This window comes from Agelaius tricolor, unplaced genomic scaffold (genome assembly GCF_023055355.1).
Source record: "Agelaius tricolor isolate 1412-34295 unplaced genomic scaffold, bAgeTri1.0.p SCAF_19, whole genome shotgun sequence".
Classification (NCBI taxonomy): Eukaryota; Metazoa; Chordata; class Aves; order Passeriformes; family Icteridae; genus Agelaius; species Agelaius tricolor.
Genome location: NW_027269279.1, coordinates 3,263,343 through 3,279,855, shown reverse-complemented (window position 1 = coordinate 3,279,855; position 16,513 = coordinate 3,263,343). Strand labels below are relative to the sequence as shown.

At 45.9% G+C, this 16,513-nt stretch overlaps 1 protein-coding gene across 3 annotated transcripts in view; it reads right to left on the bottom strand.

Annotated features, from left to right (window-relative positions):
* The window catches only part of RNF216 (ring finger protein 216), a 76,537-nt gene that overhangs the window by 41,801 nt on the left and 18,223 nt on the right, over positions 1-16,513 (bottom strand). For all 3 annotated transcript variants that reach the window (XM_071443901.1, XM_071443902.1, XM_071443903.1), the window contains 9 exons: positions 15,376-15,452; positions 11,761-11,863; positions 10,748-10,912; positions 9,641-9,755; positions 9,222-9,361; positions 8,256-8,306; positions 7,153-7,290; positions 5,814-5,962; positions 5,289-5,367 (listed from right to left, as the gene is read on the bottom strand). In XM_071443901.1, coding sequence (XP_071300002.1) covers positions 5,289-5,367; positions 5,814-5,962; positions 7,153-7,290; positions 8,256-8,306; positions 9,222-9,361; positions 9,641-9,755; positions 10,748-10,912; positions 11,761-11,863; positions 15,376-15,452 — 1,017 coding nt within the window. The remainder of the gene's footprint in view (positions 1-5,288; positions 5,368-5,813; positions 5,963-7,152; positions 7,291-8,255; positions 8,307-9,221; positions 9,362-9,640; positions 9,756-10,747; positions 10,913-11,760; positions 11,864-15,375; positions 15,453-16,513) is intronic.

The window sequence follows — 16,513 nt, the reverse complement described above, 5'->3', positions numbered from 1 at the left end:
GCTACCTCGTATGGGCCTGACACAGAGGCACTCACTGGTCAGTGAACAGCCTTTTCAGCTGGCTTTTCACTGACTGGATATTGCTGCACAAGGCAGAAAGCAAGCTATTTTTACAAGGAGTAAGCTTGTTGCTCAAAATTGCACTGACTTACACAGTCCATTTTTAAAGGGACTAATCTGAGTTCCTGCTTTCAGCAGTTTTTTTTTTTTTCCCTGCAAGAGACAGATACCCCATTTAATCTGACCTCTTTCCTCAGGTCCATTTCCAGGCTGGGCCTCACCCTCTCCTCCTGTCAGACTCATTTATCAAGTGAAGCATTTCCACATACCACTGCATAAATAGACTTGACCTTGTTAAAGCAGCAGCAGCACCTGAGCTCCCACTGATGGAGTCTCTCCACCCCACCACAGCAATTAACCCAGCCCATTCCTACCCTCTTTCCAGGTGGGGTATTCTGAAAGCTTCTACAGCCCTTTCCTGTGTGTCTCAAAGGGTGACAAGTTGGCAAGCAGTGATTAGGGGCTGATCATTGTGCCTCCTTCTCTGGAAAGGGGAATTTAGGACCAACTCACTGCTTACAACTCAATTCTTGCAACTGCTCCTGCCCATTCCAAGCACACAGCAAAAATCAAGGTGTAAGACAGTACCCCCAGCATGTGGCCTTCCCTCATTCCCCTTTCAGTTTCCTCCCAGGATAAGCAGCTTGCCCAGCATAAATCAGGGGGTGAGAAGATCTCCTAACCCTCTGCACTCCCCAGGCAACTCTGACCCTCCCCAGCTCGATGGCACAGCCCACGTGGTTCAGCGCACGTGCCCGTCCTCCACAGGACTGTACTTTTAAGGTTTGCTCTACCACAAACTCTCTTCTGTTATCTATCTCCCTTTAGGACCTGGCAATAAAACCTACTGGGGTGTTATCTGCTGCCTACAATCACCTCAACCCCACCTTGGACCTTGGTCCCTCCCTCGGGCCCATCCCAGTGTGGAGATAGGGAAGGAGGCTCCGATAGCATCGCGCTCGCCCTGCCTGCGGCTTGGCCCCGGCCCCACGGCTGCAGCCGAGCCTCAATGTCCTTTTATGGAAGAAAAATGAAAATCGCCTGCCCAGCCATGGAGTGCCTGAGCCGGGCTGAGCCGAGCTGACAGACGGAAACTCGCCATTTGTTGTGGTTTTGGCACTGAGAGCACCCAGAGAGTTCCCATGCACGCTGCGAGTTTAAAAAGGGCGCAGCGGAGAGCTCCAGAGCAGGAGGTGTCAGGGATGCAGAGCCATGAAGAGATGGCTTAGAGAATTCTGCTGACATGGACACGTGGGAGACAGGTCTCCAGATCCAAGCAGACAGAGGCATGAGTGCTCCATTCCCAAGCCCTATCCCTGGAAGTGTTCAAGGCCAAGACAGAGCCCCAGGCAACCTGGTCTAGTGGAAAACGTCCCTGCCCATGGTGGGGGGGTGAAAATGAATGGTCTTTAAGGGTTCTTTCAACCCAAACCATTCTGTAACAAGATCATCCTCACCACACTTCCTTCTCTTCCTTATCCAAGCAAATTTTCCTAAAAGACACAGGAGGATGGGAATTGAAACAGGAGCTGGGACTTGAGGTCATTGCCACCAAGAAGAAATTAGTGAGGGTCTGCCACACCAAATGCCACCTTCAGCTCTGCTCTGTACTAAAGCTGTGGGGCTAAGCTCCAAGTAACAATCAAATCCAAAGAAACAGGCTCAAGGAAAAACATACGGATAATAGCAATAAGAATGTCTGAACAGAGAATGAGATGGGGCCACGGGACTTTCAAAATGTTTGTGCTGCTGTCAGGAAGCTGAATAAGACAGCAGACTCCAACAGCTGGGAAAACATGTTGCAAAACAAGGAGAATTAAGTAATTCTCCATATGTATATCCTACTCTGAGGCATTCTGGACAAGCTCAATTTCTCCAACCAGGACAATCTTTTTTTCCATGTTGCACATGCACCCTGCCAGCTACAAATCCTGATACAGTTTAAGCTTAAATCTACAGCACATCTGGAGTCGGGCAGGGCAGCTCTGGGCAGCATGGCCCAGCCTTTAGCACAGAAGTAATGGGCCCTGTGGTATGTGTTGGATGACATCCTTGGACAGCTGTGTCATCCTGAACACATCCCCTGCTGCTGGGTGCTGGATTACACAAACAGTTCCCCCTGCACTCCATAAAACACTCCTAAGCAGTGTTACCCACCTCTGAACCACAAGCAGCTGCATGTGCCTTGCTGTACCAGGTACAGAGATCACAGGTGTCACAGGATCCCCCTCACCTCCTTCTACAACTCAGCTCTTGTTGATCAAGCAGTAATTTATTTCAGCAAGACCCCTCCTCTCCGAGCCTCGCGAACCGCACAGTGCGACTCACGCTCATTATGGGTGCTGCTGGTGCCCTGCTAAGAGTGGCTGTGTTCAGGCACAGCTCAGTGCAAGTTTAGACCTGCCCCACTTCCAGAAGAAAATGAAGGCTAAAAGCAGCTGGGTGCATCTGTTCCTAGCCAGCACCTCCAAATCAATCCCGAGACATGGAAAAGCTTAATAAGGCGTGCCCTAAAACACAAAGTCTCAGTGCTGCTAATTAAAACAACATGAGGATTACTGGTGGCCAGAGAGCCTAAGCTGAAGATGAAAGAGCAGAAATTTTATCCATCTGAGATAGGCACATCAGTGCTCAAGGCAGTCCCCAAACCCACTGTGGATGCACAGGAATGGCAGCTGCCCAGACAAGGACAATGCCATCCCCACACCATGCAGCCACATGCCATCATCTCTTACACCCAGCCAGCACTGACCCAGACAACTGGGTACCATAAAGCAATAAAAATTCCATGCTGTGAAAAGGAGTTTTAAGCAAAACTCTTGGAAATGCAAGTCCCTGCAATGTGGCCTGGCTATGAAAGGAGTGCTGGGGGTTTCAAACTCTCTGCTGCTCCGTGCATGCATTATTTCCATGGCAACGGCAGCTTTCAGCTCCCCATCTCTTGCTGGCTGAAAGCCCTGCAGTGCTTTGTGCTGAGACTGCAAAGAAGGGAAACCATCTCCCTCTCCCACAACACGGCGCCAGGGCCGGCAGCAGCAGCAGCTGGGAACAAAAGCCTTGTCTCCAACATTGTGGGGTCTTGGGAGGAGGGAGGCTGAGCACAGAGGATGGACTTCCTTTCCTGTGGAAAACAGCACTTCCCCCACCATGCAGAAGTGCACCCTCACCTCCCAGTGCTGCACAACTCAACCAGCAACATGTGCCTTCCCTTGTTTTACTACAGTTGCCAGTTTTGGGTTGCTCTGTAGTGCTGGGAGGAGGAATGTCCATCCTTAGAGATGAGAAATTTGAGCGCTCCTCAAAGATGGAGCAAGATGGAGGCCTGGAAAACCCTCCTGTCACCAGGAAACCTGGCTCCATATACAGTCAGCAGCCTATTACAGAGCAAAACCTCAATACTCAGCCAAATCTGAGTGAAATCTCCCTCTGCCCCAGCTCAGACTGCACATACACAGAATTCATTGAAGGGTGGCTTGGAGATAAGTGGTCTTTTTCCTTGGCTAACTAAGCTCTTCCTCCACCCTGCTGTTTGTCATGTTAAGATTCAAGCCCTGGCCACCTAACCAGGAACCAAATTTGACGCCACACAGCTGGAGCCACAGTGGCCCTGGCAGATGGTGCCAGCTCATCTGCATGCTCCCTGTGCAGCCAGGCACTCACAGAGGCAGGGCAGCTCTGCCTGTTGCTCAAGTTACCATCAGCCACATTTTGGCCCCTGCAAGGTGCAAATGACTGGAACTACAGCTGAGATGCACAGGCAGTGACCTGGGTATGTGTAGAGCTCTTACTGTTGAGCCCAGCACACAGACACAGAGCCAAAGTGAAGGCTTGCAGCTGGTTCACATCACTTGCTTTACAGCACATCCATAGCTGGCCCAAATATGAATGAACCTCCCTGCAAGGTTTAATGGAGACCCCGAGGGTATCAACACAAACTCCCAAAGCCAGATGAAGGATCCAGGTGATGGAGCACAGGGATACAACAGGTCCACCATCTGGTCCTCCTCTCCCCACCCTCAATGCACTCTGAGATTTTGGGAGAGACACATTTTGACCTTCCCCTTTCCACACTTCCCCTTGCTTTAGGTTCAGCTATGTGAGAGCAGTCCTTCCAACCAGAGAGGGACTCCTTCCAGGATCAGTCATCACCACCAGCAAGCCTGCCAGAGGCACTGCTAGCAAAGCCAGTGCATCCTCTCCAAGCTCTGTGGAGTTCCCTAGATTAGCCCTTTCCTCCCTTAGGGCAACCATTTCCTGCAAGCAAGAGCATTAACTGAAATTCTTCATTCTGGAGAGAGAGGAGATAGCAGGAATATGAAGAACCACTGCAGCTGATGCTGAGACACCACATCCTGCTATCCAAATTCCTCACCCTCGACTTCAAATCCTGAAGTCGTTAAAGACTTCTAAGAAGAGCACAAAGCTACTCAGCAGATTTTCAGCTAATGAATCAACACAAGCTGTCCAGGAAACCAGAAATCCAGCCCACTGGAATGCTGTAACCCCAGGGAGGGGGGGAACAGGCAGCACACTAGGAAGGAAATGAAACAGTGAAGCAGTAGGAAAGGAACATTTCAGCACTAATCCCTCTTACATGATCACTCTGCTGCATTACACATTTTAGGGAAAAAGCAACTTCAATTCATTTTGCCCATTGAAGGGTTCATGTTTTTCAAGCCCAAATTCTGTTTTTTAGTGCTGACATATGTACATTTTGAAAACAGCTCGGCTTTTGCAAAAACAGTTAGAAAAAAACTGAGATTTAAACGTGAATCAACATTGCCACCTAGTGCCTAGCAAACCTCCTTGCCCCAACACCAGGACATTCCTTTTCCCATTGTGAAGGGTAGATGTTAACAAAACCTATCTGGAGATCTAAAATGGAATTGAGCATATTTCATACACAGCTTTCTCCCCCAAAGTAAGTTCGATTTTCACACCAGAGTTCAGTGCTGGCAACTTCAACTTCTCCAGGCAACAGAATTTAACTATTAGGCTTTTTTAGCCAACATCTTTCAAGAAAAGACAGGACACCTCCTCCAGCAACAGTGCCCTGAAATTCACCTGTCCAGGCAGCCAATTTTATAGAAGATCAGTAGGATCCAGCAAACACTCTGCTGCCCCTATGCAGTCACATGAGATACTGCTACTAGGAAGGGTGAGTTGTCCTCCCAGCTCTCCTGCCCAACACTCCAGAAGAGACCAAATGTGAAGTAAGCCCCAATTACCTTTCTGCAGCGGGGATTGGGGCAGCTGAACCGCTTCACATCGCTGTCCAGCAGAGCTGGGAAGTTACAGAAGGGACACCTGTAGCCCAAAACAAGATGCCATTAATGCAGAGTGCCAAACATAGCTTTGCTGAAAGCTGATTTAGTCAAATAGCTGCATGGAAGTTGCTAAGGCTGCCAACCCAATGCCTGTTGCCAGGATGTGCTGACTATTGCCTTTTTGCTCATATTTCTTCAATCACTTCCCCGTTTGCAATCAAAATATTATATGCTCAGCACTGCTTTTGACCATGTAATTTAGTGGATCAGCACAGAGCTGGCAAGCAAGTCTTGGGGGAGACAAGTCTATTGAATTTTAATCTGCTCCTAGTCAAAGGCAGAATAAAAACAGACCTGGGAAGGCAGAAGACTGAATTTATAATCCAGTTCTTTAAAAGCTACCTATCTCAGAGTCAGCACAAAAGTAGAGTTCCAGGGAGCAATTTTGCACAGCAGTAAGTGCAGCATTCTCTGTGGGACACCCACCTGACGAGCTCATCTGCACAGGCAGCAGCCACCTCCTCCTCGGCCTTGCGCTCGTAGTATTTGCAGAGGATGGTCTCTGGAAGCACCTTCTCCAGCTCACTGGTGGGGAAGGAACACGTGCAGCTGCCTTCCATGCAGCTCAGCTCTGACTGGGGTTGGAAAGAGGGCTCAGGTTCAGTATGACATTAGCAAAGAGCAACTCAGCATCCAGAACATTTCCAGGGAAATCGCAGAGCCTTGCTCCGACAGAGCAAGGGCTGAAGTCAGCAGGTCTCAGAATGACTTGGGTTTTGGGACTTTAAAAGTCATCCAGTTCTAAATCCCTGTCATGGGCAGGGACAGCTTCCACTATCCCAGCTTGCTCCAAGCCCTGTCCAGCTTGGCCTTGGACACTTCCAAGGATGGGGCATCTGCAACTTCTCTGGGTAACCTGTGCCAGTGCCCCATAACAAACATTTTTTTCCCAATATCTCATCTAAATCCACCTGACTGCCAGAGAATGGGTTCACTAGAGAAAGAACAAGCCTAATTAAACAAATCAGGCCTCAAACAAGCACTGGGCAGGAAGATGCTGTTGCCAGCTAGGATCACAATTCACTCCAAGTTCACTGTGACCATGTATCAGCCCATTATTATTGTTCAGTCTCTGCTGAGCACCAGCACTCACACATTACATTCTTTTCAATAAAGTCATATAAAATATAGCTGCCAGTTTATACATTTACATGAAATGGATCCCAAAGTACAACAACATCCCACAGTTTGAGCATCATATCCTGAGGCAAAGGAGCAGACACACTTCAGAGCAGGTTAATGACTTGTTTATAACTCAGCTAAGTACCAGGATAATTGCTGGATAAATCAGAGACTAAGGAGGTTAGTACCATAGAGGAATCAACCCCCCAATTAAGTTGGGATCACAGTGATATTATGAAGGACAAACACTCTTAGGTAGAAGGAGACAGGCCAAGTCAGAGATAATTGTTCTCTGTGCAGATACCACTGGTTTATTTAGTAGAAAATAAAATCCAAACAAGTTATTGTTTTACTATGAGCGTTATATAAAGTTTTCCTAACAATCAAATTGCTAAGCATAGAGCTAAAAAAAAAAAAAAAAAAGGAGGTTAGTAACCCTGAAATCCCGTGCAAAGATCACATTGTGAAGTTGTTGGCTTCACTTGATGGCAAGACTGACTTGGATTTCAGGACACCATTCCATTCAATTATTTCCTTGGAAGTGCAGTTACATCTGTTTTAAGTAACAACACTACACAAACAGCAATGTCATCTCCCAACAGCAATTACCCATTTCTCCCTTGTCCAGTTGTGAAATCCTTACCTTCCCAGAGCCAAAAACTGCCTCCTGAGCATATTTAATTAGGCACTCCTTGCAGAACAAGTGACCATCTGCACACTGAGTCAACTCTTCGAAGGCAAACTCCCCGTAGCAGCAGCGGCACTCGATCATCTGCCCGTCCTGCAGCCACCAGAGGAACAGCATCAAAACATCAACAGCTATAGCAACGCACACACAACTGCAAGGCAGAAAAAACTGCCAGCATTAATGCTAAAAAACAGCTGCAGATATACACCATTCCATTAGATACCCTGTTTGGTGGTCCAAATTCCCTCAGTGCAATCAGAAACTCAGTTTTAAGTCACGTTGCCTCTACATGTCCTGCTTGACAGGTTCCAAAAAGCTACAGAACATGCAGTGATTAATAATTCTTAGCTCACAGGCAGAGCAGCATTTTGGATTTGGGAAGCTGCAGTCACAGGGAAGCAGCTTGAGTGTGCCACCACTCTCATGGGGAAAACCAAGATTCAGATCTGTTACCCTCTAAAGGAACATTTACCATCTGCCTGGGCAGACCCTGTCTTGGCCTCTTAACTGTGGGGGTGGAGAAGTTTGCCACTGCTAAAAAGTATAAGTATAGCTCACTTTTCAAAAGTTTGAAAAGGAAATGAACATTGAAACCAAAATGTAATGCACAGCTGCTGAACTGTTCTCTACATTTTCTCTGAAGCAGAAGAGACAATTTTCAGGTTTTTAAAGAATTCTTTCTGCAAACAAGGAAGGCCTTCTCACTGGCCAAGCTCCAACAACAGTGGATCTGTTTGAAACAGCCATAATGGCAAGAATGAGAGCAAACCTGATGCTATTCTGTTGCAATATTTGTTCTGAGCAGTGAAGATACAAGCTGAATTACTACAGATCATTACATGCATCAATACTGTCTTGCTGGCCTCAGCTCCTGTCTACCTTTCCTAAAAGCCAGCCAACAAACATTACACAGGTTTTGCCAGCTCAGCAAAAGCAGCACAGTGAAATACAGCTCCAGAAAAGCTCCATTCCAGAGCTAAAAGTCTCTGTGAAGGAGGAAGTGCAAAACAGTGTCTGTGCACAAGCTGAATTCAACTTAGAACATTATAGTCACTGACCTTCTGATACTGCTCCTCGTTCATCTGCAGAGCCAGGAGGAAGTCTGCATGCTGCAAGAGACATGTGCATCTGTATTTACAGAATAGATAAAGCAATTTTCCAAACTCTCCACTCATTTACATTATCTCAGGACTCACAAACCACCATAAAAGGCTCTGTCTGCTCGTAACATCACTCAGCCCATCCCTCCAATCCATTAAGCTATTTATGATTCAGCTAAAACAGATGGGAGAAGCAAAGGCAGCAAGAACAAAGAACCAAATTCTGTCTTGTGGGGTTCAGGTTTCCATGGGCAGAGATGATCTCACCCAATGGGCCCCTCCAGAGAACATGAGCTTTTTGTTTCAAAGGAGACCTTATCCATCTGCCTAAGAGACAAGGATCTTTAAGGAGCTACTTTAGAAAGGACTGTGGGTGCCGAGCTGTGAGCTCACTCTTTCCTCAGCCTAGGAGAGGAAGACAACACAGCAGTGGGTGTTGCAGGTTCTGCTTCAAAACACCCAGATCTCAGCACAGGACAAACCCTTGTGGAGCCACAGGACTGCCAGCCTGGGGAGGGCACAGTGAGTGGACACACTGCCTTGGGCTGGCCATTCCTCACCACCAACACTGAGCTGCAACTGCAAGCCCTAAAGCAGCAAAGAAGCCTGCTAACAATTAGAGGAAAGAGTTAATTGGTAGAGTTTTTGCCACTTCATAGCAAACTCCCCCCTCCAGAATGGTGTTTGCACAAGCAGCAGCTGCATATTTAAGTAAATATGAAATTCTGTGCTTGGCTTCTTTCCTTTATAATGGAGTTTCTTGGAAAGAGATATGTGTAACAGGTAAGGAAGGGGAAAACATAGTTATTCAATACTTGGTTCAGTGTTTGAGTTGCTGTAAGAGACAGATTTTTCATGTTTAGGGCCAAAACTTCAACAGTTGTTGAAGATTTGCACATGATCAAAGCAGCTCCTCTCACTCACCTCTGCCATCTCTTTGACTTTCTGCTCATAGAACTCCTGCTCCAGCAGCACTGGGGGGAGAAGGGACAGCCTGTCATAGGTCCTCCAGTGCCTTCTCTTGTTCTCCAGGAAGAACATGCGCTTCTCAATTTTCACGTCCCCTGAAGCAGAGTGAAAGGCTCAATAAAAAGGGATAAAGCAGCCAGAACAAAGCTTCAATCCTTCTTCCTGCATACACCACCAGCTGCAGACTTTCAGCAGCTCACACAGCACTTTACCAAGCAGAGGTGCTAATGAGGAGCATCTCCAAAACAGATACCACTGACAGAAACTCAGCTCTCTTGGGACCACATCCCCTTTCAAGAGCTGCTTTCAGCTGCAAGCCAGTTCTGCTTACAATAATGATGCAGAGAGCACAATACACACAGCTTGGCATTTACCTTGCTCAAATTTGAAGTCTATATAGGAATATTGATTCATTTCTTTCCTCCTTTTTCGTTTCCCACTGGTTTCGGGAGACAGCTCCTGCCACTTTTTGATAGCATCTGAAAAGGCCTAGAAAACAACATACAGCCTTAAATCCTGTGCCTGGAAGAAAGCAGGAGCACTTAATTCAAGCTGAAGCACAGTACAAACATGGGCATAGGACTGATCCAAAACTAGAAAGCCAAACACTCCAAAGAGAGGCAAATATACATCTCTTTCCTCTGCTCACTTGTTGCTTTATGTACTCAAAGTAATTATTCCATAAAAACAAAGCAGGTGAATTATACTTCATAACAGCTCAGCTGTTAATACCAAAGTGGGCACCAGCTGTATTAAACAGAGCTGGTTTGGCTTCTTTTTTTGTTGCTGGGTTTGGCTTCTTGTTTAAAAAGGTGAGGTTCAAATACTGAGTGCTCAATCAAATCAAGAGAACAGACAACAAGTTTTGTTTTAGTTAAGTCCTGGAACAGTAGAGAAACGAGCTCAAGCAAAGGCATAGCAGAGGAGCAGATCTAAGTCAAAAACTTGAACCCACACTGACATTCAGTTTGCTGATACTTCAAACAAGTGTCTTTGCATCTCCATGACAGTGAAACTCTTTTATAAGCAATACAGGACTCATGCCACAGGTCATAATAAGACAAAACAAGATAGTGATACTCAGGCTGCTTCTTAATTCCATGCAGCCAGTTAACCAGCAGCAGCAGTTAAATGTTTTAAGATTTAACTAAATGCCAGGGTTTTATTGGCAATTATACTGCACTTCAGTGGCGACACACAGGAGCACTTCCCAGTTTAATGCATCACCCACCATGAGCCAGCTCATGTTTCCCCAGCTCTCCTATTAGGGAAAGTAAAAACTTCCTGCAGCATTCTGTCTGGCCAATAAATTTTGAAAATCTCTACTAAATGGATTAAAACTTCTTAAAAGGAAAGGAAGATTATTATAAAACCCATAACCACACAGCAGCAGATGGTACAGTAAGGCCAAAGCCATCACAGGGCTCTCTGCAGACATGGGAGATAAGCCCAGGAAAGAAAACAGACTTGAGCTGGAGCACCTTTCGTGTGATTGCATAGTGCCCCTTGAGCTCATGCAGTGCCCACTTGATGTCCTGGCTGCTCAGCATTTTGAAGTCTGCCATGAGGAGATCAGCTGCCTGAATAAAGCACCGCTGGTCAAGGGGGGCGAGTTTGGAAAAATCAAAGTAGTCCACTTTAGGCACCTGAGGAGAAAATGGAAAAGATGAAAAGGCTGCTATAAATACACACAGGAATGTCACAAATGGCTCTCCCAGTGATCAGGGCATTCTGCAAGACCACCCAAAATTCAGGGTATGTGGCACCCAGCTCTGGGCACCTTAGCCCAGTGTGGGTGCAAAGCCTACTGGCCCAGGCACCTCTGCAAGTGACCTGCACAAGGCAAAATGTTGTTTAAAACCATGGTGTGTGGCTGTCTGACACAGCAAGAAGAAATATTTAGAAAATTGTTCATGATGAAGAGTGAACAACTTTATCAGCTCAAGGTAGAGAGATGCTTCCAAGAGTAGAAAGAGGTATTCAACATCTCTCCCAGGCCACACAACATCCTCAGAGTGTAGCTCAGAGAGAATTTTTTTTTAAATGGATGCTTTAAAGCACAAAATCAAGCATCTGTAGGGAGATTTGCAGTTAGAAGGCTGCAAGGCAATGCCTAAAGGCCTCATAAGAGAGACCCGAGGGCCAAGGCTACTTCATGTGACAGAATGATTGTGGAATTCTTGTCTCAGTTATCAAAATGAACACTTGAGATGGGGCAGTGACAGGCAGGCAGGGCAGAGGGGCTTGCTGGAGGCAAAGGAGCAGACACTGTGCAGCTCTGGCACAGCCAAACAGGAAAGGCTTGGAAGTCATCTTGTAAGCAACTAATTATTGCTATTTAACGCTGCCTTACACACACCCAGAGGCCTCCTGTGAAAGCCAGGCTCAGTCAAGCACTCTGCAAACACACACTAATCAAAGCAGACATCCCAAGGTCCACTCAGGCTGAACAGACTGCCCAGAGGCAGCAGGAGATGTGGATACTCTCACTTGCCTTTGTCTCATCTTGGCTGGCAAGCAGGCTGCTGCTGGGGTTTAAAACCACTCTGCCTTCCTTCTTTGGGTAATCTGGATTTTCCAGAAGAAAGTTACAAAGTCTGAAAAGATAAAGATAGTTATTTCAGGGCTGGGGAGCTCAGGTTCATTTCTCATTTGTCAAGTTTTTAGTATTGGATAATTATGAGGTCACAGTCAAAGCCTGCTCTGTAAGGACCAAGGGTGGTCCTGGACTAGAGCAAATGGTAACTAAATGACTGAGAATTAAATGAAAAAGAATCAGCTGTGTGGATGCAGAAGGAAAAGCAAATAGGTTTGTCTTTCAATAATTAAGTTTACATACATAAAGCTTGTATGGATGAGCTACTAATCATATATGGAAAAAACCAGCAAAAAAACCCCTACAAAACCATAAAAGGGTCACGTCTTCCTCAACAAACTATTGCAGATTCAAACTTGAATCAAAGCCTCCATTCTCAGTCTGCCTTCACATTAAAGCAGCCAGAGCAACCTGGTTCAGTGGAAAGTGTCCCTGACCACAGCAGAGAGGATGGAACCAGGTGATGGTTAATGGCCTTTCCAACCCAAACTATTCTGTGACTCCATGATTAAAGCAGAGACAAAATGAAGTTTAAGATGTGTATCTCCATGGAATACAAACTCTGAATACAGGTTTCATTGTAAGAAAGCTTGCAATCACACCAGCATTACCCAAATTCCACTAGAAACTGGTCTGGTGAGAACAGCACTTAGAAAATAACCACTAAAATTGCTGAAAATTTGCCTAATAGCCTGTAAATGCAGCATATCTGAGGTCCAACCACAAACAGTCATAACTGTCAGGTAACTGTAGTTTAACTGATTATTTTAGCTTAGAAAAGACTCAGCAAGGGGTTTTCAAATGCCCCATTGGTGGAGAACCACAAATACTCCAGAAACCCTTCTGAAAGGCCAGCCTGAATCAGGCTCCCACAGCTTTTTCTCAACCCTCACCAAGCAGCTGTGCTGGCTGGGGCAAGCAACACAAGCTGTTCCTCAGTTTCCCCAGCTGCAGAATAAGATCCTTCTGAAAAGAGCCAGGACAAGCAATTAACATTTGTAGAACTATTGGAATGAGAAGGTGCTAGGCTGCAGCAAAGATATAATTGCAGCTAATTTATATTCCTGATGTCAGAAATCAGTCCCTAATTAAGAAATCTGAACTGGCTTGAAGCATTAACTCACTATCAAGGCACGATTACTTTAGCTCTGCTTTCACATTCAAAGCAGGGACATTTCTTTTTGTTTAATCAGGTATTGACATATTGAGCCAGAAGCTTTTGACTGAGTGTGAATGCTCCTGCACACAAAAGCTGAATAGATGATACCCTGCTAAGAGGGGCTCCCACATCTTATCTTTCACATCAGCTGAAAGTTTTAAGAAGATCATTTCAGGGAAAACAACAAATATCTTGGCACTGAGCATTTAATAGCTTCCAGCTCCCACCTCCTGCCCCCCCTTTGGTAAAAGATAACTGTTTTAATGCAACAAAACAGAAACTTCAAGGAGCTCAGATGGTGGCTCTAAGGAAAGGGTTTCAGCTGGGGCACGGCCAGGGTACATTTGAACTCTCCTGCATGTTGCCATTTCCACGCTGAGGATTTTGGGGGATGTTGTCCTCCAGTGTGTGACAATTAGTTAAGTGGGTCCTGCTGCACAGCACACCCACACTCATGGCACTGTTCATTAATATCTGCACCACAGGACACAGAGCTGGTTAAAAGCCTCACCCCTGCCCAAAACCACTCACCCTTAGTTATTATATTTCAAGCCTGATTCAGCTTGACACACCATGGAGATCAAACAGACCCTGCCAGCCAGGCTGACCAGTGCTTTGACCCATTTGTTCTCACACAAAAGCTGCAGTGACAACTCAAAAGATAGTTTGGTTAAAGGAATAAAAATATGGAGAAGAAATCTTTATCATCCAGTAAGTGGGTAATGCACCACTGAGCAGGCACTGTAGCAGGCCTACAGGGAAGCCTGGAAGCACCTTTTCATCTCCCTGGGTCTGTGGCACACAAAGGGAGAGAAGAGATTTCGGGAGCAAAAAAGGGAAGGAACACATTAAGACTGACAGAAGCCAATAGTGGGATTTAATTCCATCAGGCTTCGCTAAATCCCCCCAGGACACAAACCCCAGGTTTTTTTCACACAATCTGGGAGGGTCCTGCAGCCAGATGCACACCTTCAACAGCCCAGCTGCCCCAAGGAATGGCTCTGCTTGTCTTCTACATTCCCACCACAAGCCTCCACCCTGGAGTGCACCCAGTCCATGGTGTGGGCACCCCAAAGCTGCTCCACCACTGCAGGGAAAGCACTTTTGAAAGACCAGAATGAAGTTCTGGTCTGCTCACTTTCTAACCAAGAAGCTCTACTTGGGAGACACAACTTCACAGCACAGGCAGCACAGCAGAACAGGAAATCTGTGCCCAATGGATGGGATCACCCTTAGTTCCTCACCAGTTAACTCACTTATGGCCCAGTGACTAATTGTAAGCCTCAAGCACTTAAATGCTGCTTAATTAGTGCCCCAGTTAGCTGGAAAGGGCATTGGGTTTATACAAATGAACACTCTGGCAACCAACACCTACTGCTCATTCTTGGATCACACAGTAACCAGTTTGGACACGCTGGAGATAACAGAGCCAGTTGCAGAGGGAGAAAGAGAGGCCACCAAGCATCAGACACCAGTCACAAGTGATTTACTTCAAACCATCTCCCCTCAGTGCTGCTGGTGCCAGCACACGCAATCCTTCACTCCCCAGATCCACCCAGAAGGGCAGGGGGATGATGCAACTCAGCAGGAAGGCAAATAAAAGTGAATAATCACTTTTATTTTTTTAACTTTTGACTCTAACTTGACTCCCAGAAACCTCCAGCATGATGAACATTAAGGTATTTCTGAGCTGTTAATGCCATTTGGAAAGCAAGTCCTCACATTAGCTTTCCTCTCCTTTTATTTCATTTTCTTGCTCACATTTCTGCTCAGTTTGACCAAAATCAGTCCCTCATCAGATCTCTAGAACCAATCCTACCAGCCCTTAAATGTGTTTGCTCTGTCTATCCCCAAGTAGTGATGTGAGAGAATTCAAACAAATTTACTGCTACTTGAGCAAGTAAATGGGATAAAAGCCAACATCATGACACCAAATAATGGACTGAAGCCAGTGTCAGCTTTACCTGGAGAAGTCCAAAAACCAGTGAAATGAAGGAGGGAATGATTTCCTCCAACTCAAAACTCACCAACCCATCTCCATACTGTTTTATAGCAGTCCTCATAACACCTTAATCCTGACACTCACTCTTTTTAAGAGCTCTAGTAATAGGTAAGACAAAATTATATGCAGTACATTTAAATAAGTAAATTATCTTAAAAGCAGAGAAGCTACAGCACAACAGAACTAGAAAGGACTTAAAACCAGCTCAATTAGAAGAACAAAAAAAAAGAATCTGTGGTACCACCAAAGCAGTGCTGAAGGCCCAGCCTGGATGTGCTCTAAAGCAGCTTCCCTGGCAGGATGGAAGTGCTGCAGTTGTATGGCACACTCTGGTCCTTCCCTCTATACTTACACATTTAAGTCATAGCAGTTCTTGAGGAGGATTAATTCTTCAATATATTCCTTCTTCACATCTGGGAATCTTGCTTCCTACAGTAGGAAAAGGTAAAGGTTATATAGGTATTGGAGAAGGTGTGTAACAGACATAGCACCCAGGACAGGGATTTATGTGTAATTAATCAAAAAAATCCTGAGACTCGGGGCAAAATGGTCAAGAGATCATTTATAGGCACCCAGCCTTGCTCCACAGGATAACTGCTAACAGCTCTTTCTCAAAGGAAGAGTGAGGCCAGGGATGTGAAAAGCCACAAGCACCTGGCCTAAGGAGAGATTCAGGCTCCATGGGGAATGAACTTCAACCCAAGGAAAGGGAATATTTACCTTCAGCATGAGCAGCAAGGAGCTCCAGATTATGTGCTGAAATACAACATTCCAAAGCAACAGGAAATAGACCAACAACACGTACAGACACACCAGCAATGAGAGCAGAACAGAAAACAAACCTTTGGTGGCATTTCTGTGAAGGCTCTCCCAGTGTTTGCTGCTCTCTCTGGGGTTTCTGTACAGCTACTGCTACCATGTGGTATTTTGCTTTGCAAGACTGGACTGACACTGCAAGAATAGCCTCTTACCCATCTCAAAGGCACTGATCAACGAGGTCTTGGAAAGAACTGAATTTTGTTAGACTGCTACTTAAAAAAATATATTCCTCAACTCCAGTTTTCCCAAGTAGAATTAGCCATGGGATGTGGGGGGAAGACTTGGAGGGGATGGGGTGGTGGTAGCAGATACAAACACATAAGATTATGCCTATTTGCAAGAAAAAATATTCAACAAACCCTCCCTAGCAATGAACGGGAGGGGTGTGCAAATATCACACAAGTGAATCACCACATTTTTATTTAGATTTATTTATCATGTATACACCATGCTGCCCAAGCTGCTGGATATACCAAAGGATAAGGAGTGTCCTTGGTGTCTGCTGTCATAGCCAGTGTCCCTCATGCTAAGCTTCACACATGGAGCATGTGCAGTTTCCATGCACAAGTCCTCATGGTGCTTATCCAGTTACTCCTTGGTGCTGGGACTTGAAAATCCAAACTGCAAGGGCAACCCTTACCCTTGGTGGCATTAACATGGGCATGGACCAC